Source organism: Lepus europaeus, chromosome 1 (assembly GCF_033115175.1).
Source record: "Lepus europaeus isolate LE1 chromosome 1, mLepTim1.pri, whole genome shotgun sequence".
NCBI lineage: Eukaryota > Metazoa > Chordata > Mammalia > Lagomorpha > Leporidae > Lepus > Lepus europaeus.
In genome coordinates this window covers 20,109,144-20,132,413 of record NC_084827.1, presented here as the reverse complement: position 1 = coordinate 20,132,413, position 23,270 = coordinate 20,109,144, and the positions used below count along the sequence as shown (strand labels likewise).

The window sequence follows — 23,270 nt, the reverse complement described above, 5'->3', positions numbered from 1 at the left end:
CCAAGCACCCCAACATGGGACGTGCTCATTCCAAGCAGCGTCGTAATGGCCAAGCCAGATGCTTGGCCCTCCTTCGTCTGCACCATCAAGGGCATCTGGTGCAGTCAGCTGTTCACCAGTACACTGCTCTGACAGCCACGTCCCTGGCTCAGCAACGCTTCTGTGAAAGCGTCCATCCCTTACAGCACTGGACTGGCCTAGGGAATCAAAAACTCCGGACGGCACACCTAACATTTTCGATGTCCACTGAGTCCTGTTTCTTCTTTTCTTCCCTTATGTTTTTCTCAACCATTATTTGATACCTACTACATGCCAGAGTCAGCTGCTGGGTCTACAAGAGCAAACAAGAAGACAAAGTCGCCGGCGCCGTAGCTCACTAGGCTAATCCTCTGCCTGTGGCGCCGGCACACCACGTTCTAGTCCCAGTCAGGGCGCCGGATTCTATCCCGGTTGCCCCCCTTCCAGGCCAGCTCTCTGCTGTGGCCAGGGAGTGCAGTGGAGGATGGCCCAAGTGCTTGGGCCCTGCACCCCATGGGAGACCAGGAGAAGCACCTGGCTCCTGGCTTCGGATCTGCGCGGTGCGCCGGCCGCAGCGCGCCGGCAGAGGCAGCCATTGAAGGGTGAACCAACGGCAAAGGAAGACCTTTCTCTCTGTCTGTCTCTCTCACTGTCCACTCTGCCTGTCAAAAATAAAAATTAAAATTAAATTAAAAAAAAGAAGACAAAGTCCCCCTTAGAAAGTACACACTCTGAGGAAAAGAGGTCAGACACAGAGTAGAGCTGGAAAGTAAGTAAACTCCGCGGGGTGGGGAGTGGGGAGGCCCCAGAAGAGCTCCAAGAGGAGGTGACAGCCCAGTGGAGAGCCGGAAGGAAAAGCCCTCCAGCGGAGGGAACAGACGCAAAGGCGCCCAGGTGGTGAGATCTGAGATCTGAGGGGAGGCTGGCGTGGTCCAACATGAATGGAGCGAAGAGGGTGCACGCAACAGCTGGAGCACCTAGGGCACTGTGTGCTGTGGGAAGGAGCTGAAATGTCAATCAAGTGGGATGAGAAACCGCTGGAGGGCAGGAGCTGAGCCATCGCAAGGTGCAGAACTAGTGAGGACATGCGTAGGAAGGTCACTACAGACAGGATGGCCAGAGAGTATCCAGGAAGGGCCCTCAGGGACCAGGGAGCTCAGGAGGCCAGTCTTCCGGTCACCCTGGGGGCCAAACACGAATGAGCCGTCTGATCCTTACCATCTCCTCCATCTCAGCTGCCTGGCGGTGGAGCCCCCTGGACAGCACCCTGGCCGTGCCACAGTCAGAGACAGACTCACACCCCTGAGACATCTACGCTAACAAGTTCTTTCCTACACTAAGCGAAAACAGGAAGGAAAACAGGCTGCCTCCACATCCCCTGGGCTGCACCCCCAGCTATGCCACCCCAAGATTTCTCATTGCAGGCAGGTGCATACCACTTCCATCAGCCACTCACTTGACTGTTCTGTGTTATTACAGAAAATTTAAAATGTTCACAGAAGCCAGGAGAATACAAAGGGTCTTCTGAACAACATGGAAAGAGCATGTTATGAAAAAAATCTATGCACCCATTTCAAAATGCTTTGCACCAAATAAACTTATCTACTGACCCCACGTTCCCAGGAACTCCCTGAAGTCCCCTTGCAGCACCACACCTCTGCTCACCCGCGAGCAGTTTCAACAACGATCAACTCAGGACCAGCTCCGCTGCCACCCGGCCTTTTGATTTCCTTCACCAACCCGGGCACCTGTGCGTCTTACAGGTGAGGTGAGCAGCTCATTTGAGACATCACAATGTGTAGTAACACAGCCTAACAGCCAACACACACGTGGTGGCCAGCCTGTCGCTCCACCCGACGAAATCCACAGACTCAAACTTTCCACCAGAAGCTCTCCGGTTGGGTTTTTGGATCTGGGCATGGGATTCGTCTGCCCCCAACAAGTCCCCCTCAGAGCCCATTCCTCATGCCATCACCCCCTGGTGGACCCTCACTCTCACGTATTCACCACTCCCTAGATCCTCTAACACCTTTACAATGTTGACAAAGGAGTAACAGGATTATGAATAGGAGTGAATGAGGGAAAGAGGTTAGGGTTGGGAAGGATCAGAGAAATCACTGTCTAATTCTGTATTTTACAGATGAGAAAACCAAGATCCATAGAGACAGAGACGACATCTGACTCAAAAGCCCCGATGGCAATGAGCTGAGAGCCTGGGCCTCCTGCTCCCCACTTTCTCTGCCACACCCACGAGCCCTCCAAGTCCCTGAGAGGAGGTGCCCTCTGAGGGAAACGCAGGCCATTGCCGGCCAGGCCAGGGTCTATGAGCCACTGCAAACCAGCTAAAAGTAACCACCAGCAATAACCCTCTTAACCCCCTCACACACACACACACACACACACACACACCCGCCAGGCCTCTCTGCCCTCAATTACTTTCCAATGTCTCCCACCTGCTGCGTTAGGTTTGAAATCACTTTGCTCTGCTCTTACTTGGTCAATGGTCTGGTACCTAGGTGTTATTAGCTGAATTAGTTAGGCACATCAAAAACATTCACAAGTAATACAGGATTCACCTATATTAGAAATGATAATCTGTTATTTAAAAAGCTAAACATTTCATTTAGAGAAGATGCTTAACCAAACAGACTTCTTAAAAAATTCATCACTCCAGAATGCTTTTCACAATTGTCCCCATTTGAGAAACACAGAATAAAATGGATAATTGAAGACAAAACTTCACAAAACACTCTGGACAATACACAAGGACCATGACGTTTTCGGGTCTGTCACTGTGGCTAACCAACCACGCACTGGAGGCAGGGCCCAAGTTCAGATGTGCACAGCCCGGGGAGCCTCATGGCAGGTGGCCGCGCCCTCAGCATCTTCTTGCCCTCAGGAAGAGCCACGAAGAGGGGAGGCCCGGAGCTTCAGCAAGGCGTATAGCCTGCTGATGTCGTCAACTGTCAAACCACTTGCTCCTCTTGGCCAGGGGTGCCCCACTGGAAGGCCCCAGGAGTTTCTGTTTATACTGTTCGACCAGCCGGTTGAAGTGGATTTCTGCCTTGTTTCCCTTAGCTTTCTTCTTAGGAACCTACAAATAAAAAGGAAACACGAGATAATCCACTTCAAACACTGAATACCCCCTTCTCGCAGACCACCTTGGGGAGAACACAAGCAGGCACAGATACCAAGGTCCACAAGAAAGAGGCAGATTTCCAGTGAGCAGTTGGAGACGCAAGTCCAAGAGGCACCGTCCACTGGCAGGAAACTGGGCCACAGCTGCGTGAGTACAGGGCCAACCAGAGTGTTATCTGGCGCTCGGGGGCCTCTCTCACTCCAGCTACCAAAAGTTCACTTTAATGTCGCTCCGGATGAGTCAGCCTCGGGTTTAAGCATTCTTGCATGCTTTACCAAGAATACTACCCATGGGATTTCAGAGATAGGTTTCCTATAATAGTGCAGGGTTACAGATTTGCCAGAGACAGATTTCTCGAGTAGGATGGGAACCAAATGCTTCTTTGTACCTTAAGGGAAACTAGGAAAGAGGAGAAAGTCTGACCTTACTTGCTCAAGAAGCTGGACGCAATTTTCTACTGAAAGGAATTGGGGTTCCTTGGGAAAATGCCTAATGCCAGGACTAGAAAAGAAATCCATAGATGAGTGTGGGACATCCTGTCGTGTGAGGCGTCTTTCCAGGTTCAGGGAAGATGTTATTACGAAAAACCAGGTGTGCATTTCAGAAACAAGCAAGGACACTGCCAAAGACAAGAGCGCATCAGAAGACTCGGGAACCGCCCTGCCGGGGCTTCAGCTGCCAACACACGGCAAGGGAACAATGGCCTTCGACTGGAACGTGTCACAGCACTAAAAAACTCTGGTCACCAAGGAAGTAGACAACCATAGCTATTTACTCTGGAAACTGATACAGAGAGGGGAAAAGCATTTGTTTTGCCTTTCCTATACTATCTTATGGCAACCAAATAGTTGATAAGGGACGATTCTCCTTTCTAGAATTCTACTTAAAAATGTAAAAAGATAGAGGGGCTGGCGTTGTGGTGTAGTAGGCTAAGTCTCCACCTGCAGCTCCAACATCCCACCTGGGCACTAGTTCACGTCCCAGCTGCTCCTCTTCTGATCCAGCTCTCTGCTTATGCCCTGGGAAAGCAGTAAAAGATGGCCCAAGGCTTGGGCCCTTGCTCCCACATGGGAGACCTGGAAGAAGCTCCTGGCTCCTGGCTTCTGATCAGTTCAGCTCCGGCTATTGTGGCCATTTGGGGAGTAGACCAGAGGATGGAAGACCTCTGTCTCTCCTTCTCTCTGTCTGTAACTCTGTCTCTCAAATAAATAAATTAAAAAAAAAAAAAATCAGAGAAAATCACCCTTCTATAGTAATGAAATAGTGGATTTGTATAACACTCATCAATGGATGCTAAAGCCACTAGGTGGAAGATTGATGGGGGAAACCTTTATAAGTGAAGGGCTAAGACAGATGGTCCCTAAGCCCTAGGATCAGGCCAAGTGGGCAACCAGGTATGACAGGTATGACGTGCCATACATGATGGAAGGAAACACAAGGGATTACCTATGAAACACTCTTGGCAAGAAAACTGAACTTGATCAACTCTTTCGACTCCATACCGATTGATAGGCACATGAGATGTCACAGAAGAAACAAGGCAAATGGCAGCACAAGGAAGCTGGCAGCTCCATCGGAATGGAATGCATTCTGAAGGCAAATTAACAGCATGGAAAAAAGGGTGGTGGTGGCGGGAACAAGTGGCTAGACTCTAGACTGAAAAAGCAGTGCAGAATCCTAAAAAACAAACATAATCTGTGGACTCTGTTGGGGACCTGACTGGCAGTATCCAAGCATAAAAGATGCTTTTGAGGCAACTGAGGCAATTTCACAATGGCTGTGTACTAGATGATATTAATGGCTTCTTACTCATTTCAGCAGACATGAGAATGGCATACTGAGTGTGCTACAGCCTGGTCAATCAGAGAGGCACTCTGAGGCTTCCCTGAGCGACCGATCTGCCACACACAGGAGGCGTACTTACACGTGCAGGGGGGCTTGCTTTCATATGCTCCAGTGGGGGAAGCACGCACGGGGACTAGGGGACTGTCACAGCAGAGCGACAGATGGCAGTTTGATTTGCTTCTCTCTTCACTTTCCTGAGGCCTTTCATTTTGCTCAACTAGCCAAGGTAGGACAGTGGCTGCCAGCCCAGGGACCTCGCCATCGCAAAGATGGATGCCCGGCACAACTCACCTGCTTAGAAGAATACTGCTGCTTCTCTTGCTTCAGCTGGTTTACCTGGGGCCTGGGCTTTTTGGGAGGGAGGGACTTCACCTTGCCTTTGTCCCGTAACCTGAAATAAGATGGCGAGTGTCAGCCTGCGTCCCTTCTCAACATGGCACCCATAAGTTGTCTCAGGCCAAGAGAAAATGCCTTTCTACACACTGGCTCTCTCTAAGCCCGTGACAGGTTAAGTCATTCTAAAGAGCGATACTGCCACAGACTGTGCTATGGCTCAACATTTGTAGGCTTATTGTTTTTGCTTTTTATGTTTGTTTAAGACCTCATGAGAATCTAAAAGATCTTCATTTGTTTAACAAATATTCTGTAAAAATTGACTATTTTACATAGCACTGACCTGTTGCCCCAAACAGAAACTACATGAACATCAAGTATGTGGCCTCAGCCGACAGGGGAAGACAGGGGACAAACAGCACAAAAGCCTGCCTGGAAGGCTGCTCCAAGATCCCCTCTGCCAGTGACCTTTGGTCCAAGGGCGCCACCTCCCCTGTTGCAGGGACTGTGTATGTATTCCCCTTCCTTACGGGTCTGGCACAGCACTCAGCATCCCTTTCATCCAGCAAATGCCACAAGGAGGAAGAGAGCTAAGCAAAGACAGACCTGCAGCTCACCTGATCTTGGGGCCTCGGTGCGAGGGAAGCGCCAGGACCTTTCTTCTCTTCTTCCCATCGGGCAGCTCCACCTGCTCCACTTCCTCCTTGGTCTGGAATCCCATCCAGTTAGTAGAGCCTGCCTTCCCCTTCTGCTTGGGGGGTGGCTTGCTGTGTTCCACGGCGCGATCCTGAGCTCCCTTCTGCTGCTGCTTGCCTTTTGCAGGCTCTGGCGGCTCTTTCTGGGGCTCATTGGTTGAAGGCTTGGATTTCATTTTTTGCTGCAGAAAGCAAGAAACAAGCCACCTGGTTTCAGGACGAGGTGTGTTTGTGGAAAATACTCAACAGAGGAGGAGCTTGATGGGAGCCTGGTGAAAGAAGGGGGTTTTGTCCTCCACACAGTTGGAGACTACAGTGGAGTGAAGCCAAGTGACTCACAGAGCACAGCACAGTAACAGACAGCTACTGAGTGGGGGCACAACACAGCCACTTCTCTCCCTTAACACACAACGAGGGGGGGGGGGGTGCTCACCCCAGACTCAAAAGCCAGCAGCAGGGGACAATTACACAAGGTAGAACATACATGGAAGAGAATACCAGAAGAAGAAAGAAAGAAGCTAAAGAGACATTTGAACTAAAATCCTTAATAAAAGGAATTTTTCAAAATCAGACGTTAAACAACAGATCTAGGAGCTCAGGGAATTTATCGCAGTGATAAACTCCCCTCCCCCACCCCCAACGCTACACCTATCAGAGTCACATTGGAGAAAATCAAAGGCAAAATCATGGAAGAAGCCAAGGTGGGAAAAGTCTTATTTATAGATGAGTAAGGACAAGATTCTGTGCAATTTCTCTTCAGAAACTATGAAATCAAGCAGAGTGGGCAGAGGGATATTTAAGTTTTGAATGAAAACCAAAATCATCAACCTAGAATTCTATTTCCAATGACCTAACCCTTCAAAGGCGCAGGAGAAACACAGGCTTTGTCAGACAGGCCGGAACGGAGGCAGTCTCCCGCACACCCGCCTTGCAGGAACCACCACACACTTCCTCAGAGAAGAAAACGCCACGCCAGAAGCTCGGACGGACATAACAGAAGAGCACGAGAGACCGAATAAATGAAGTGAGGACGACAGGGAAGTGCTGCTGCGGGAAGACACAAAGAATCTTCCAGATTTACTTGCACTGAGGTGGAAGGAAAAGATTCAAGTGAAATGAATGTAACAAGTGCATCATTTTGCCCTTTCATCATCAAAATCCAGACAGGTTCACCGACAGAAGCAACGCCCACTACATGCCTGTCTGTTGATGAGTGGCGACAACACAAAAGCAGAGAACAGAGTGTTTCCCTCTCGGGACTTATTGCCTCGTGGAGACGTGAGACACACCTGCAACACACAGCAGAAACCAAGATGGTGTCAGGGAATTCATAAGAGTCCAAGTGACAAGGGCTTATCCCTTTCCAGACAAGAGGGAGAAGGACTTGAGGAAGGGCCATCTGAGTATGGAGAGTGAGTCAGAGAGAAGGACAATTCACAAGAACAGCATCTGCATGTAAGAGCAGCGGAGGCAACAAGTGACGCAATCTGGATGGTTAAGAAGGCTGCGAGCTTCAGAACCCCCTTGAAGCCACGGCTATCGGCAGCAACAATTCCATTATCTGGAACAAAGCTGCCTCGAACAACAGCCAGATCCCAGGGCTTCCCAGCCAGAACCATTGTCTTAGCCACTGGAATACTCACCTCTTGGCCATGCTCTAGGCACACACCAAGACTACAAACGGCTGCTATTTGTGCAAGGTGATGAGAGCTGAGAGAGTTATGGAATCTAGAGTAATCTGGCCTGTGTGTCCTGGAGGACGATGGATAAGAAAATGAGTACTGAGCCGGCGCCGCGGCTCACTAGGCTAATCCTCCGCCTTGCGGCGCCGGCACACCGGGTTCTAGTCCCGGTCGGGGCACCGATCCTGTCCCGGTTGCCCCTCTTCCAGGCCAGCTCTCTGCTGTGGCCCGGGAGTGCAGTGGAGGATGGCCCAAGTGCTTGGGCCCTGCACCCCATGGGAGACCAGGAGAAGCACCTGGCTCCCGCCATCGGATCAGCGCGGTGGGCCGGCCGCAGCGCGCTACCGCGGCGGCCATTGGAGGGTGAACCAACGGCATAAAGGAAGACCTTCCTCTCTGTCTCTCTCTCACTGTCCACTCTGCCTGTCAAAAAAAAAAATAAATTAAAAATTAAAAAAAAAAAAAAAAAAAAAGAAAATGAGTACTGGACCATGGTGTAGCCACGCGCTATGCTAGGCAGTGACATGCGGTATCTCATTTAAGCCTCAGCAACATGGGACGCTTAGATCTTTCAGCCATTTACACTGAAGTTCAGAGAGGTAACAATGTGCCAAAGGACAAGCAGAGCCAGAGTCTGAACACGAGCGTGCCTTTGCTCTGCCCTCTACACCGCAGTAGATTCAAAACAGGACCAAAACTCCCAGGCACCACAGGAGATGAAACGAGAATTAAAGAGAGGGCAGCCGGCAATGACAGGTACTGTGAAACCTCAGGCTGCCCACTGATCGTGACACCCATCATCACCAAACACTGCACAAGAACCGCCGGGGCAGTAACGGGGGTCTGCTTCTCCTCCCCGTCCTCTCCCTTCTGTCACAAATGGGCCACCAAAGGAGACACAGCCTGGAGAGTATTAGGAAGAGGGTAACAAAAAAACAGCTTTCCTGGCGCAGAATCACAAACTGAACCAATCAGAAGTTGCAGCACATCCTTCGGAAAAAGGGGCGCCGAAAGCTCCGTACCAGGCTGCGCTGCGTCCTCAGTTCCTTCATTTTAAGCTTTCTCCGGTCCTCCAAGGAGAACTCCACTATCGGCCTCTGCAGCGGGGGGAAACAGGACATCATTCATTAGACTCCTGAAGCTCTGAGGCCAGCACGCCGAGCGGTCCCCCACCGCCACTCCTTTTCTCTTCTTCTGCAGTGCTCACCTCTTGAAGGGAAGGGCCACTTTCGCAAGCAGCCTCTCTAAAACAGTTCCCTCTCATCCCCTTATCACCTGGACCCACCGCTCACCCCCCTTCCCATCCACACTTGCCACTCTTCCCGCCATTCAAACGTGGGAGGACACGGCGTGAAGGCGAGTGGCCACAGGGACGGACCTCCCGGGGCGAGGCTCACCTTCTGAGGCCCGAAGATGTCGGGGTTGTTGTTGATGTGGCGGAGCGCTCCCAGCGCATGCTCATGTTCTTGGAACTCCGCAAAGGCGTAGCCCAGGGATTGGCCCTTCGCTGCCCCGTGGGCGCCTCTCAGGTCTCGCATCACCCTGCACTAGGAGTAGAGTAAGAAAACAGTCATTCAGAGCAAGAAGTCTTGCCTGGCGTGAGCTGCTGTAACAGATTCTGTAAGAAATCAGGTGACGGAAACACAGTCGTCAATTATATTGTACCAGAGTAACACTTAGGAGTGCCCATCTTATTAGAGTACACCTACCCCGAACAGTTTACAGGCATCGACGCACATCTACAAATAAGCATACAATAAAATAAAACCGCCCAAGGAAAACTTCGAAGAGCCACCTGTTCACAAGACATACAAGTTGGGAGGTATGTTATTCTAAGCTTTGTAACAAGTGACTGTGAGGATGGAGACAGTGGATCTTAGCGCAGAAGAAAGCTCCTAGGAAGGAAACTACTGAAAAAGGAAGAATGCCTGCTGGCTTCAAATAAGAAATGCATTGCAGGGTAGGAAAGAGCCTTCCTACCATGCAGGACAAGGTTTCAGCTCTGCTTGGAAGTCCAATCTACTCTGGCATGAATTTTCCCAAAATTGTTCAGCTGGATATAGTAGGAATCCTAGCAAATTGAGATACGGAAAGATACTTTCAGGAAACTGATCATGTTTATACGCTACCACTCATGGAAGCTGTCATGCCCTTGTAATGGAGGAGTTAAGCACTGGGGACAACTGGATGCTACCTTTGGTTTACGTCCAGTATCTACGCCAAGCCTTGCACTGTCAGGAAGGCACTCAGTGAGGTTTCTGTCCTCTACACGCCTACTCTCTGGGTGCCTACTACCCAGCGTGGGGCACAGATTAAGCCGCCACTTGAGGTACCGGCATCCCATACTGGAGCGCGGCTTTAGTCCTGGCCACTCCAGTTCCAATCCAGCTTCCTGCTAATGTACCTGGAGAGACAGCAGAAGGTGACCCAAGTACTTGGGCCACTGTCACCCAAGTGAGAGACCAGGACAGAGCTCCTGACTCCTGGCTTCAGCATGGCCCCAGATCTGGCTGTTATGGCCATTTGAGGATGTGAATCAGTGGATGGAAGATATCTCTGTGTGTGTGTGTGTGTGTGTGTCCCTCTTTGTTTGTTGCCCTCCCTCTCTGTTCTTTCAAAAACATATTTAAAAAAAAAAAAAAAATTCATTTATTTACTTGAGAGGCAGAGTCACAGAGAGTAAGTGCAAGTTTGAGCTGCTCTACTTCCAATCCAGCTCCCTGCCAATGAGCCTGGGAAAGTAGCAGAAGACGGCCCAAGTGCTTGGGCCCCTGCCACCCACCCTGGAGATCTGGATGGAGCTCCAGGTTCCTGGCTTTGGCCTGGCCCAGCCCTGGCTGTTGCAGACACTTGAGGAGTGAACCAGGGGATTGAAGATCTGCCTCCCCCTGCTGCCCTCAACTCTGTCTTTCAAATAAATAATCTTTAAAAAAAGAATTAAGGCTGGCACCGCGGTTCAATAGGCTAATCCTCCGCTTTGCGGCGCCGGCACACCGGGTTCTAGTCCCAGTCGGGGTGCCGGATTCTGTCCCAGTTGCCCCCTTCCAGGCCAGCTCTCTGCTGTGGCCAGGGAGTGCAGTGGAGGATGGCCCAAGTCCTTGGGCCCTGCACCCACATGGGAGACCAGAAGCACCTGGCTCCTGCCTTTGGGTCAGCGCAGTGCGCCAGCTGCAGCGCATCGACCGCGGCGGCCATTGGAGGGTGAACCAACATCAAAGGAAGACCTTTCTCTCTGTCTCTCTCTCTCACTGTCCACTCTGCCTGTCAAAAAAAAAAAAAAAAGAAAAAAAAAAAAGAATTAAGAGGAGCTGGCGCTGTGCCACAGTGGGTTAAAGCCCTGGCCTGAGGTGCCGGCATCCCATATGGGCACCGGTTCTAGTAAGGGCTGCTCCTCTTCTGATCCAGCTCTCCGCTATGCCCTGGGAAAGCAGTGGAAGATGGCCCAAGTCCTTGGACCCCTGCACCCATGTGGGAGACCCGGAGGAAGCTCCTGGCTCCTGGCTTCAGATCAGCACAGCTCTGGCCGTTGCAGCCAGCTGGGTAGTGAACCAGCGGATAGAAGACCTCTCTGTCTCTAGCTCTCACTGTAACTCTGTCTTTCAAATAAATAAAATAAATCTTTAAAAAAAAAAAAAGAATTAAGAGAAAAATTCAATCTAATGCAAATACTGTAAACACACATAAATTTTTCTGAATTGATAGGTTTAAATGCACAGATATTAAATGTACATGGAAGTGGATACAGATAGACAACTGATTCCTATGTCAGTAACAAATTGAGCCATTTTACTAAGAGTGGCATGAGATACGTGCTGATCTATTCATATTCTCTCACAAAATTTCCCAAATACCAACACAGACATTTTGAAGGGGCTTCCAGGGATCAAAACAGTTTATGGTGACGAAACAGAGCAAAGTAGGCTTCAAACACTGGCAATGGTACTTTTCAAACAAATCCTGGGGCAGACACTTAGCCTAGCAGTAAAACCACCTACGTCTCATGCTGGAGTACCTGGTTTGACTCCTGGCTCCAGCTTCCTGCTTCCACAGATGCTGGGAAGCAGTGGTGATAACTCAAATAGTTGTGTTCCTGTGACTCATGGGATTGAGTTTCCAGCTCCCGGCTTCAGCCCAGGCTCCGGCCCTGGCCAGTGCGATTATCTGGGGAGTAAACCAGTGGATGGGAGCTCTCTTTCTCTTTGTGTCTGTCTCTCTGTCCCTCATTTAAATGAACAAAATTCCAATTAGGGATTGCTGTGTATCAGGTACTACGCCAAGAAAGGAGGAGAATGTCAGCCCTCGAAGAGCTCCGTCTGATGGGGAGAAAGGACTGACAATTTCAGGTCAGTGCAATAACAAGTGCAACCACACACACGGGGCACAGCAGGGGCCTAGGAGAGGTTTCGGTACTCACACAGAGCCTAATGCAACTGATAAAGACCCGCGTGGCTTTATGTGCTCAGCCCAGGGCACTGAGCATTCTTACCACAGGCAAAACTACCTGGCAGTAAACGGCTCTTCTGAAGAGTAAAGCACCCAGATTATTTTCTCTGCAAGAAAACTCACATGTCAATGCCTAGTTAGAACACTGAGACACTTAACAGACGGACTCTTGCGGACAGAGACTTCCTCAGAGTCTGCTGCAATCTGGTTAGAGGCGAAAGACAGTTCTTAGAAGAAAAACAAGAAAACTGCTGAACTCCACCTTGCCTGCTGACAATGAGTCCAGAAGAAAATCTACGGCTCTGCTGGCACCAGTGTCTGAAACAGATGCTCACTCTGACCCAGGAGGAGCCCAGTTCTGACCGAGCAGGGCCAGTTCTCACCTCCTTGATGCGCACCCCCTTCTCGCCTCTAGTGGCACTGAGCAGCAGCTTCCTGAGCTGTGTGTCGTCCACAGCCTTTGGCAGGTTGTGCAGGCAGAGCCTGGTCCGAGAGACGAAGATATTCTGGTCCTTGAGTTTCTGGTGTTTCAGTAGCTCAAACTAAGAGAATAACACACTGTTAACACCCTGAGAAAAGGCAAGTTAGCAATTCTCCTAAGCAAAAGCACCACGACCCCACCTACTCTAACCACACCTAGAGAAAGGGAAACAACTGTCCCCCCTGCAGCTGTATAATGCCCAGCATAGGTTCATGCAGGCAACATGTGGGCCAGCAAGACCATGGCTCTGGAGTCAGAGCTGAGTCACAAAATCATCTCTAAATGGAGAAGTTACAAGACATTTTAAGCCTCAGTTTTCCACCTATAAAATGGAACTGCAGATCCACATATAATATGAGTCTTTTAGCACTAATGTGAGGTCAAAATGAAATAACAGAAAAAAATTCCTAGCTCAAAAGCTGGTCCACTGTCATCCCGCATGGGCATGGGTTCAAGTCCCAGCTGCTCCACTTCTGATTCAGCTCCCTGCTAATGCACCCGGGAAAGCCAAAGATGACCCAAGTTGTTGGGCCCTTGCCACCCATGTGGGAGACCCAGATGGAGTTCCAGGCTCCTGGCTTCAGCCTGGCCCGCCCCTGGTCGTTGTGGCCATTTGTGGAGTGAACCAGTGTATGGAAGATCTCCCTCTGTCTCCCTACCCTACCCCCTACCTAACTCTGCCTTACAAATAAATAAATCTGAATTTTAAAAAATAAAAGGCTGGCGCCGTGGCTCAATAGGCTAATCCTCCACCTTGCGGCGCTGGCACACCAGGTTCTAGTCCCGGTCAGGGTGCCGGATTCTGTCCCGGTCGCTCCTCTTCCAGTCCAGCTCTCTGCTGTGGCCCGGGAGGGAAGTGGAGTATGGCCCAAGTGCTTGGGCCCTGCACCCCATGGGAGACCAGGAGAAGCACCTGGCTCCTGGCTTCAGATCAGCATGGTGCGCCGGCCGCAGCAGCCATTGTGGGGAGAACCAACGGAAAAAAGGAAGACCTTCCTCTCTGTCTCTCTCTCTCACTGTCCACTCTGCCTGTCAAAAAAAATAATAATAAAAAATAAAAAATAATTTTTAAAAAGCAAGCTGGCCCAGAGTACACAGCAAATCACAATGAGGCTACCATCAGTTCTCATCTTCCCAACTCAAACATGACCCAGTTCTTCTGAAAGGAAATGGGACTTGAACACTGGAAGGGGCACTGTCCTGTCCCCATTCTGCCACCCTGAGGCAATCGAATGCCAGTGACCACACTGCCGCAGACATCCTCTCTGGAATGAGATGACGGATGACATCTCCTAATTTGTTTTTTGAAACGAGGTGGGGAGAAAATAGTTTACAATTAATTATTTCCTCTTATCAAGTCTTCTCAGACTCGCTGCTTCTTATCTGGTAAAAGTTCCCACCAGATCACAGAATACACACTCTGGAAGAGAGGATTAAAGGGACAGCCAAAGTGGGTATCACGTCAAGGTTCAACAGGCTACTTTGCTCTTAGAAAAAGCTGTGCCTGCTGTGAGTCTGTAACGCACACATCTAGGCTAGTGAGCTCTGTGCTAGCAAAATTAGCTCTCAAATTAAATAAGTCCTTATTGCACTATGGTCAGAAAAGCAGGACACAATGCACCCCACATATCATGATTTCCAGATGCTCACTACCCAAACAGTCGAGAGCTAGTCTGGGATGCATGTGGGGTGAAGGACACACTGCCTCTGCTGTCAGCATGTCGCCCCTGTTCAGCATCTTCTCCACTTCCAGGTTCCACAGTTAATTCTGTTAATGGTTATGCATCTTCACCATGCTAGACTGGCTTAGCTTCTGGGATGTAAGCTACATGGGAAAAAGTAAAACTTATTGGGAACCACCACTACCCAGCAGCAAAGGGACATTAACAGTACCAGCTAACAGGGGAAACTCCTATAACACGGACTTCTCCTAAAATGATTTTACAACTTGAAGACAGGAATCCCTTCCAAGACCTGTGTCTCTTCCCTTCCCTAATAACTCCAGTCCAGACTGGGCTTTCTGACATTACCCGGGGTTTATACTGGCTAGCCTCTAAGTGTGTAGGTGGGTCACTTGCTGTTCCACCCATGTGAAACACAGTGAGAAGGCTCTGTAACCTAGACATGGCTCTCGGACAAGCACAGCTAGCACTCACTAACTGCTTTTTACTGAACTCAGAAGTCACGCAGAACCTCACGGCTGGGCCTTATCTGCTCACCCGTTCTCTCTTGGCCATGTCAGCAGCACTCACACCCTCGGCAGCCTTCGTCCCAGCACGAATCACTGCAGAAAGAGGGAAAAAGGCCAAGACATCACCAAGGGGATTCTCATTGAGCAACAGGAGGAATGTGAGTTGAATGATGCAAACTCTGTACGGGCCCAGAGGACTCTGTTGGCCAGGACATGGTGGCATTTGGTTAGATCCAGAAATAGGCTACAGGGCTAAGCTGGGCTCAGAGCTGCTCTCAAGGACTAAAACTCTCAACATTTGGGGATTTTATTCCTCTTTTCCTTCTCTTCCCTCACAGAAGCTTCATGGACATAAGCAGTCAGACGGAAAGGTCTGGAGGAAATCCTGAAATTAAGGATATTTTCAGCATTTAGAATGCAAAATAGGGGCCAGCGCTGTGGCGCAGCAGGTAAAGCCACTGCCTGCAGTGCCAGCATCCCATATGGTCACCGGCTGAAGTCCTGGCTGCTCCACTTCTGATTCAGCTCTCTGCTATGGCCTGGGAAGGCAGATGATGGCCCAGATCCTTGGGCCCCTGCACCCACATGGGAGACCTGGAGGGGGCTCCTGGCTCCTGGCTTCGGATCGGCTCAGCTCCGGACGTTATGGCCAACTGGGAAGTGAACCAGCAGATGGAAGACTTTCTCTCTCTGCCTCTGCCTCTCTGTAACTCTGCCTTTCAAATAAAGTAAATAGTAAAAAAGAAAAAAAGAATACAAAATGTTCCACCTGTAATCTGCCCCTGGAATCTCACTGCTGCTCACGTACTGGGGAGGGGGCAAAACTCAGCAGTGAGATGAGCCAGTCTGGAAAACAATTACACTGCCGCAGACGCCCAATATCAAAGGCTAATGGAGTAGCATCACCAGCCCCGACTGTGCAGCTGGGCAGGCAGTAAGCTGATAAATACTGTGACTGGGAAGGAGCGGTTATTTAACTTGAAGCTAATTTCTGATGATCCTTCTGCCATTATGGGAAAGGGATAGCATACACATTTCCATCCATAAACAATCCAAGAGTAATTTAAGTCATACTTTTCAACTCCTTCAGAAAACCTCTTATTAGAAATGATGACAAGAGGCAAAGGTAATTTGCGTTTTCTTCCCTGTTTGCCTTGCCAAACCTCTAATGGAAAGGTCTGAAGGCAACCAGGCAGAAAGGAGAACAAGACTGACTAATCCCAAAAATGGGTGATCGCTCCTAGCGGGAAGCCACAGCCACTAAAGCGGGATAACAACATGTGTAACACTGTTAAATAGGACATTTGGGTTTTTAATTTGAAACATGCTTCAAAACACAGCATTCCTGGATCACTGTCAGGGCACGGGGCCAGCCACTTAGAAGCCAGGTTCATGTCTCCCTTGCAGTACTCACAGCCTTCTCGGGCCAGATAAAGGTTCCGGGTTCCAGTCGGCTTCTTCACTTTCTTTGTCCGAAGCTTTGCAGCCTCATCACGGGTTACTGCCAGGTCAACCTTGAGCTGTCGGCCGTCCAATTTAAGCCCACCACCCTGTTACGAGATGGCAACGTCTCTCTTAAGATACACAAGTAGAAACTAAGGACAAGGAATACCAAGGAGAGGGAACCAGTGTGTTATGGAATCTGAGTCCCACCAGTGGCTACGAGTGGATCACTGAACCTCACAAGCGCTGCACAGCTGTGAGAAGGCCACATGTATACTTAGAGTAGAAAATAATTTACTTCATGGGAACTGATTAGTTTCCAAAGTAGGCCCAAACTGAGGAAAATGATCTGCAATAAAATTTTTAGTAATCTTAAGAAAGCTAATAAAGTAGTACAGCATTGTCTACTTATGAGAATTTATGGGATAATGGCAATACAGAATAACTTAAAACATTTTACACACACAGAAAAATTCTCCATCACCCACTTTCTCTCTCAAACATTTACTCCACGTGAAACACAGCCTTACTACCTTCTTGGCTCAGTCTTTCATGTCCTCGGTCTAGGATAGAGGCGGACACACAGACGGCCATCGGTAAATTCAGATACATTACTCGACCTGATTCTTCACCTATGAAATCCAGGGCTAATTCTACAGACTTCACAGGGCTGATACAGTGATTAAATAGGTAATGCAATAAAGCTCAGTGCCTACACAAAGTGCTCACTAAATGCTATTATTACTGATAATAACAATAACAAGGCTTCATGTAAACGTCAGATGGCCCTGAGAGCCACCCTCTCCTAGACACAGGGTAAAGGACATGTCTTTCCTACCTCAGCCTCTGGAGAAGCAGCTGCTAGGCACTTCTGAGCAGCTTCTTGAGTCGTGAACTGGGCAAATGCGCAACCTACACAAGACACAAAGTTAAGTGAAGTCTCCAACTCCCATGGCTACCAGGAAGCCAAAGGCAATACTCCAAGTCGCAGCTTGACACCCAGTGGGTGGGGTAGGGATAGGCAGCATCCACTTTTTAAGTACAAGGAGCTCGGCACTGAGTCAGGTACTATGTCAGGAACTGATAGTCACTTTGTCTCAGTGAAATTTCACCATTGCTTCCTTCACCTCTAATGCTTCTTAGGACTTCAGTCTCATCATCTCTCTACTTAACAAGATATATCCACATGAAATGCTGGAGAAAGTCCAGCCTCCCACTTATTTTAGCATCACCTACCAAGTGCCTACTACAGAACTAAAAAACGAGGCAGGAACCACGTAACCCTGAAATTAATTACAGATCTCACTGTCTCAGTCACTGGGGAGGCATCAGATAACAGCAGATCTGCCTCCTGGAGTTAAAGCCCTTGGTCTCTATCACACGAACACTGTCAGGAAATCGGAAAGCCATGCGCTCAATCCTTGGCTCATGCTCTAGAATCTACAGGGTATGCCTTTTGTTGGTTAGATGCAGGGTCAATCAACCCATCCAAATTTCTAGTACTGGCAAAAAAAAAAAAAAAAAAGCCATTATAAGCAGAGGAAAAAAAAAGTGTATAAAGTAGATTCAACAAAGAAATGGGGCGAGTGTCTGGCCTAGTGGTTAAGGAGCTCGTCAGGACATCCACATCCCACATGAGAGTCCCTGGATTCAAGTCCTGACCCCACCCCGCCTATCAGCTTCCTACTGATGTACACCTGGCAGGCAGCAAGTGACAGCTCAAGTACCTGGGTCCCCGTCACCCAAGTAGGACACCTGGATTGGGTTCTAGGCTCCTAGCTTTAGTCTGGCCCAGCCCAGCAGGCATCTGATGAGAGTCAGCAGATGAGAGTTCTCTGTCAGTCTGTGTGTGTCTCTCTCTCTCAAAAAGAAAAATCGTGGGGCCACTGCTGTGGCACAGTGAGTTATGCTACCATCTGCAATACCAGCATCCCATGTGGGCAGCTGTTCAAGTCCTGGCTACTCCACTTATGATCCAGCTCCATGCTAATGTACCAAGGAAAGCAAAAGAAGACGGCTCAAGTGTCTAGGCCCCTGCCGTCCATGTGGGAGACCCAGATGAAGCTCCTGGCTTTGGCCTGGCTCAGCCCTGGCCACTGCAGCCATTTGGGGAGTGAACCAGTAGATGGAAGATCTCTCTCTCTAACTCTGCCTTTCAAATAAATATATAAATCTTAAAAAAAAAAAAAAAAGAAGAAGAAGAAAAGTCATTTTAAAAAAAGAACTATGGTTTCAAAATATTTTGTTTGTATTCCTTTAAACATTAAATATTCTCTCATTTATGAAAACACTGCCATATTTCCTGGAGCTCACAGGGCTTTAACAATGAACAGCAGCACACTAACTAGAGGGACACATGTGGCAGGTCAACCTCCAAGCAGAGCTGAGTGCACCTCCCCCTGTGTCCCCATCCCCTCATTCCTCCACTCCTGCCTCTATTATAGCACTGGTCAGTGAGCATCTTCCTGAACAGAACAAAGGGCTCAGGGATAAGAACTGTGCTTCCTGGCTGTCTCTCTCTCCATCACCCACCAAAGAGCACAGCATTTCCAGATACTAAAAAGAAGAAAACCAATGCAGTCAGCCCTGCATTATCTGATGGCTCCACATCAGTGGGTTCAAGCACAGATCGAAAACATTGATGGAAACACATAAATCTGTACTGAATATGTAAATACTATTCCATCTTGTCATTATCACCTAAATAATACAGAACAATTATTACACTGTATTAGGTATTACAAGTAATCTAATGATGATGTTAAGTGTGAGTACACAGGATGCTCATCGGTTATATGCAAATACTGTGCCATTTTATACAAAGGACTTGAGCATTTGCAGATTTCAGTACCCATGAGGGGTCCTGGCACCAGTCTCCTGAGGATATGGAAGGATACCTACAATAAAAGAAGAATGGGGGGAGGGAATGTTCTAACAGGAAGATTAGCCAACAGAAAGGAAATGGATGTTTCTCACTCATTAGGTAAGAATTTCATCACTGGCATTCCCAGGGCAAGTACTGGGTTCAGTCTTCCCATTTCCCTAAAAGTCTGCAGAAAAACAAGTATTTAACTCTTCAAGTTTGTGAAACGGCCCAGTGAGAAAGGCAAACCATAAAAGGAGCACAAGGCTGCATGAACAGACATGACAGGTGTCAGAAAAGTTCAAGATGAGCTAGGAAAGATAAAATATGAAGGAAAAAAAATGATTAAAACTATCTTGTGGGGCCTATGCTGTGGTGCAGCGTGTTAAAGCCCCAGCCTGCAGCACCAGCATTCCATATGGGCACCAGTTCAAGTCCTGACTGCTCCAGTTCCAATCTAGCTCTCTGCTGTGGCCTGGGAAAGCAGAAGATGGCCCAAGTGCTTGAGCTGTTGTACCTGTGTGGGAGACCTAAAAGAAGCTCCTGGCTCCTGGCTTTGGTCTGGCCCAGTCCCAGCCATGCAGCCATTTGGGAATGAACCAGCAGGTGGAAGACCTCTCTCTCTCTGCCTCTGCCTTCCAAATAAATAAATAAATCTTTTTTTTTAAAAAAGGCTCAGGAACAAAATAATCCTACTGATTTATTATTTTTTTAATTTATCTGAGAGGTAAGAGTTATAGACAGAGGAAGAGACAGAAAGAAAGGTCCTCTATCTACTGGTTCACTGCCCAAATGGCTGCAATGGCTGGAGCTGGGCCAATCTGAAGCCAGGAGCCAGGAGCCTCCTCTGGGTCTCCCATGCAGATGCAGGGGCCCAAGCACCTGAGCCATCCTCCCCTGCTTTCCCAGGCCACAGCAGAGAGCTGGACTGGAAGAGGAGCAGCGGGGACCACAACCATTGCAGGCAGAGGCTTAGTCCTCTACGCCACAGCGCAGGCCCGATCTTAGTATTTCAAGCAATGTGGAATGATTAATGCCCAGGAGATACTATCACACTTGAAATTCAAAGGAGAAAAAAAAAAAAAATTCAAAGGAGAACAACAAATAGAATTCATTACCCTAAAGGAAATAAACAAGGGCTTAAAAAGTTGAGACAAAACATGTCTGGCAGCACCAATAAAGACATCATGGGAGACAAGCTCAGAACATCCTAGGGCTCCTACAGCACCAGAAACCTGAGCTACGTGCACTGCCAACCCTCAGAATGGCCCACATTATGCACACTCTGTGTAACCTAGACAATGCCCATGGCAGGGGTCTCCATCTTTTCAGGGCCTGGGCAACTGGCAGCAAATACCTTTAGAATGTTCTGTGTCTGGATGCAAGACGATGCGGACATATTTAAGATCTCCAAACTGCTGGAGAAGCTCCCCAAGGTCTTCTTCCTCGGAGTCAAAGGACAAGTTTCTAAGAAGATATAAAGTCACAGAAGGGTCAGTTACAACAGTGAAACCTGCGTGCAGACTTCAACTGGGTGGATTGCTTCCTAAAAACACCCTCTGCTGCTTAGAGACAGCATCAGTACACAGCAGTGGCCCCTTGTGGGGGTTTCTGTTACAGGACTCTGCCCCTTGGTCCCAGCTGACTGTCCTGTATCACCTAATCTTCTCCCCCAGAGATTTGAAATAGACATCTACAAGGATCAGAAGTTGTAGATGCAGCATCACATCAAAATGTTAGCATTTCCACCTGGGGGACATTTCTGGCGTGCTGGAAATGTTCCACACCTTGAGCTGGTAGTGTTACATGGAGATATGACCACAAACACATGAAAGAAATTCAGAGCTGTACACTTAAGAGTAATGCAATTAACAGGACATGTTACACCTTATTGTTATTATTATTATTATTTACAAAGGTGGCGCTCCCAAAGAAAAGACTGCAGGCTCCAGCATCAAGCAGTGAGGGTCTCAGAACTGTCAGGATTTCCATCCCCCCCCCGTTGAGGTTTGTTCTCGAACCACCCCGATTCTGACAGCTACCCCAGGATTCACCCAACGGACTCTCTTCCTCATTTAACATGGCCAAAATTAGTTTCTCTTACTGTAGCCAGAAGATTCATGGCAAGCTACCTAGAAAAGTTAAATCTCTCTCTCTTGAATAGTCATTTTCTCCTCTGTGTTATAAAGGAAGACCTCTCTCTCCAGCTTTCAGTTAAAATGTTATACAGATCAGAAAAGAAAATCCTTCAGAACAACCCAAAAGCAAACCTGGAAAAATTTGTTGGCTAAACGCAAAAAACAAAAACAAAACAACCTTACAAATTAAGCATCTATAACCTGAAAATCCAAAATGTTTTGAAAACCAATAGGATAATCAGAAAGTTTCAGATTTTGGAGAATTCTGGATTTTAGATTTTTGGATTAGCGATGTGCAAACAGAAAAGTCTATGTAAGCATTCCAAAATCCAAAAAACTCTGAAATTGTAAACACTTCTGGTCCTCAGCATTTTGAATAAGGGATACTCAACCAGCACTTAGTCTTTTGATGGGGATTTTTAAAATGCTGGAAGGAGATTTTTTGTTCTCCTAAATAGTGTAATGTAGATTCCTCATTCCCCCAGCTGGCACATCCTTCCAGGAGTAAGAAAAACAAATCTTAATAAACAGCTGCAATTTCACTCCTTTTATACTCAATAAATAACCCTACAAATGATTCCATTTCATGAAGTAACTCAAGTTTTTTTAAAAAAGCTTTCCAGGGGCCAGCGCTATGGTGTAGTGGGTAAAGCCACCACCTGCAGTGCCAGCAATCTCATATGGGTGTGGGTTCGAGTCCTGGCTGCTCTACTTCCAATCCAGCTCCCTGCTATGACCTGGGAAAGCAGTAGAAGATGGTCCAAGTCCTTAGGCCTTACACCCACATGGGAGACTTGGAAGAAGCTCCTGGCTCCCGGTTTCAGATTGGGGCAGCTCTGGCCATTGCGGCCATTTGGGGAGTGAACCAGCAGATGGAAGACCTCTCTCTCTCTCTCTCTCTCTCTCTCTGCCCCTGCCTCTTTCTCTCTCTAACTCTGCCTTTCAAATAAAATACATCTTTAAAAAAAAAAAAAAAAAAGCTTTCTGTAGTAAGCCAGCCTAGCTATACTATTTCTTCTGATTTACCCATCATGTATGTCTACGCTTTTATTTCCTCTCCCATTCATTTGTTGCCCTAAGTTCTTTATTCATTGAAAGATGTATACGGAATGGTAATCTTGCTGTTGAAGCCACAGGCTTCTGACCATGAAGCTTATTCCTTCTCATTAGGCATGTAGGTCCTCTACAAATAAATAAGACCAGTGTATGCTAACAATAATTGATTTAATTAAAAAGTAGAGAATGATCCAACATGGGAAGCAGGATACACAGCAGACTCATAGAATGGCAAATGACCTAAATAGCACTCTGGCCTCAGAATCAGCCCTTAAGGCATTTGGATCTGGCTAAAAAGCACATGAGACTTTCTCAGGCATGGAAAGCCAAGACACTGTGGCAAAAAATGACCTAAATGAGCTAAATGAAAAAGTGGAAAGAATGGGCCATCAAAGAAGGAGGTACCTTTCCCTGAAGGAAGGAGAGAACTTCCACTTTGATTATGACCTTGTCTAAATAAGGTCGGAGTTCATGGACTCAAGAGGCTTCCATAGCCTTGGCAGCTTATGACAAGAGCCTCAGGTGATCACTGACATCATAAGTAAGAATGTCAATTGTTAAATCAACAACAGGAGTCACTGTGCACTTACTCCCCATGTAGGATCTCTGTCCTTAACGTGTTGTACTATGAGAATTAACAGTAAAAATAGTCATCAAACGGTACTTTACACTTTGTGTGTCTGTGTGGGTGCAAACTGTTGAAATCTTTACTTAGTATACACTAAGTTATAAACATAATTAAAAATGAATCTTAATGAAGAATGGGATGGGAGAAGGAGTAGGAGATGGGATGGTTTGCAGGTGGGAGGGTGGTTATAGGGGGAAAAACTGATGTAATCCCAAAGTTGTATTTTTGAAATTTATATTGATGAAAAAAAGTAATAAAAGTACTTTTATTCAATTTTTAATAAACGATATATAAAAATTAACTCTGCACAGGTTC

At 47.9% G+C, this 23,270-nt stretch overlaps 1 protein-coding gene across 1 annotated transcript in view; it reads right to left on the bottom strand.

Annotated features, from left to right (window-relative positions):
• Positions 1-2,516: 2,516 nt before the first annotated feature.
• The window catches only part of RBM28 (RNA binding motif protein 28), a 32,969-nt gene continuing 12,215 nt past the window's right edge, over positions 2,517-23,270 (bottom strand). Inside the window, exons 10-19 of the mRNA XM_062203566.1 lie at positions 20,491-20,600; positions 17,109-17,182; positions 16,242-16,377; positions 14,856-14,920; positions 12,539-12,697; positions 9,110-9,259; positions 8,735-8,809; positions 5,953-6,212; positions 5,294-5,393; positions 2,517-3,112 (exon numbers count right to left, since the gene is read on the bottom strand). Of these exons, the coding sequence (XP_062059550.1) occupies positions 2,978-3,112; positions 5,294-5,393; positions 5,953-6,212; positions 8,735-8,809; positions 9,110-9,259; positions 12,539-12,697; positions 14,856-14,920; positions 16,242-16,377; positions 17,109-17,182; positions 20,491-20,600 (1,264 nt within the window). The 3' untranslated portion in view covers positions 2,517-2,977. The remainder of the gene's footprint in view (positions 3,113-5,293; positions 5,394-5,952; positions 6,213-8,734; positions 8,810-9,109; positions 9,260-12,538; positions 12,698-14,855; positions 14,921-16,241; positions 16,378-17,108; positions 17,183-20,490; positions 20,601-23,270) is intronic.